This window comes from Nicotiana attenuata, unplaced genomic scaffold (genome assembly GCF_001879085.1).
Source record: "Nicotiana attenuata strain UT unplaced genomic scaffold, NIATTr2, whole genome shotgun sequence".
Classification (NCBI taxonomy): domain Eukaryota; kingdom Viridiplantae; phylum Streptophyta; class Magnoliopsida; order Solanales; family Solanaceae; genus Nicotiana; species Nicotiana attenuata.
This window is the reverse complement of record NW_017676108.1, coordinates 48,883-50,494: the sequence shown is the minus strand read 5'-3', so window position 1 is coordinate 50,494 and position 1,612 is coordinate 48,883. Positions and strand designations below refer to the sequence as shown.

At 40.0% G+C, this 1,612-nt stretch overlaps 1 protein-coding gene across 1 annotated transcript in view; it reads left to right on the top strand.

Moving 5' to 3' along the window:
• Positions 1–1,212, top strand: part of LOC109220754 — a 2,276-nt gene extending 1,064 nt beyond the window's left edge. The window contains exons 2-3 of the mRNA XM_019385225.1: positions 127–469; positions 1,015–1,212. Coding sequence (XP_019240770.1) covers positions 127–469; positions 1,015–1,212 — 541 coding nt within the window. The remainder of the gene's footprint in view (positions 1–126; positions 470–1,014) is intronic.
• The last annotated feature ends 400 nt before the right edge of the window (positions 1,213–1,612 follow it).

Genomic DNA, 1,612 nt, shown 5'->3' with positions numbered 1-1,612 from the left:
TAGTATTCAGGTTGACCCAAGCAAGATCGAGGCAATCATAAGTTGGCCAATTCCTAGCTCGATTTCGCATATAAGGAGCTTTTATGGAGTGGTGTCCTTCTATCGACGATTTATCAAAAATTTCAGCACTTTGGTTGCCCCTATAATTGAGTGTTTGAAAGGAGGAATGTTCAAGTGGAATGAAGATGCTCAAAAGGGTTTTGAATTGTTAAACAAGAAAATGACACAAGCTCCTATCCTTCAGTTACCTATCTTTGATGATTTATTTGAAGTAGAATGTGATGCATCAGGTGTTGGCATTGGAGGAGTTCTTAGCCACGAAGGTAAACCCGTGTCATATTTTAGCGAGAAGCTAAGTGGACCTATATTGACGTACTCCACCTATGAAAAGAGTTCTATGCTATTGTTCTATGCAACTTGGAGTCATTATTTATTACCAAGAGAGTTCGCGCTATATTCTGATCATGAGGTACTAAAGTATCTTAGTCACCAACAAAAGCTCAAAATGGGTAGAGTTTCTTCAGAATTTTCAGTTGGTAATCAAGCACAAAGGTGGAAACCTCAATCAAGCGGTTGATGCAAACTAATGCATTTGGATTCGACATATTTGGAAGAGATGCTTAGAGTGTCCACAAAAAATTTGTGTAATTCGAGATGGGTTTCTTTACTTTGGGCATACCACAAAGCTCTTTAAGGGAGTCCATTGTGAGGGAAGCACATGAGGGTGGATTAGCTGGTCATTTTGGCCACTCAAAATCATAGAAGATGATCCAAAAAAAACCTTCTACTGGCCTAAATTTTACAAAGATGTGTCCAGGCTGATTGAACGTTGTGAAACATGTAGAAAAGCGAAAATGCATGGGAGCAATAAGGGATTATATGAGCCTATGCCAATTCCTACAACAGGGCATTCCAAGAAGCATTGTTTCTGATCGCAACACTAAGATTCTCAGTCATTTTTGGCGTACTTCATGAGCAAACGAAGAAGACGATTAAAATCATGATGAAAACCAGCCAATTGAGGAATTTCATGAGGAAGATGAGGATGCCTATGTAGAACATGATGAAGGTGATATGCTTGTTATTGAGAGGATCTTACATGCAGAACATGAAGATGAAGAATCATCGCAACGAAAGACCCTTTACCACACGAGGTGTACATCACTTGGCAAGGAGGTATGTTCTGTGATTATCGGAAGAGATGCAGACTAAATTGGGTTTGGAGACAGAGGTACACCCCAAACCTTACAAATTCGGGTGGCTGCAATATGGTGGAGGTATGAAAGTCACTAAAAGATGCTTGGTCTCTTTTTCTATTGGTACTATAAAGACCAAATTTGGTGTGATGTGGTAAAGATGGATGCTTGTACTTGGAAGACCTATTTAGCATGCTTTTCATGATGGATACCGGTTAGCCTATTCATTGATAATTGATGGACGTAAGATCGTTTTGACGCCGTTGCACCCTAAAGAACTTTCAAAGAAGGCAAAGACCGTGTCTGATACGCTACTGACCAGATCACAAATTATTGGGCTCATCAATAAAGGAGAGCCATTGTAAGCAATAGCCATGGAAGACTCACAAGATAAGAAGCATGAGTTGGATACGCGA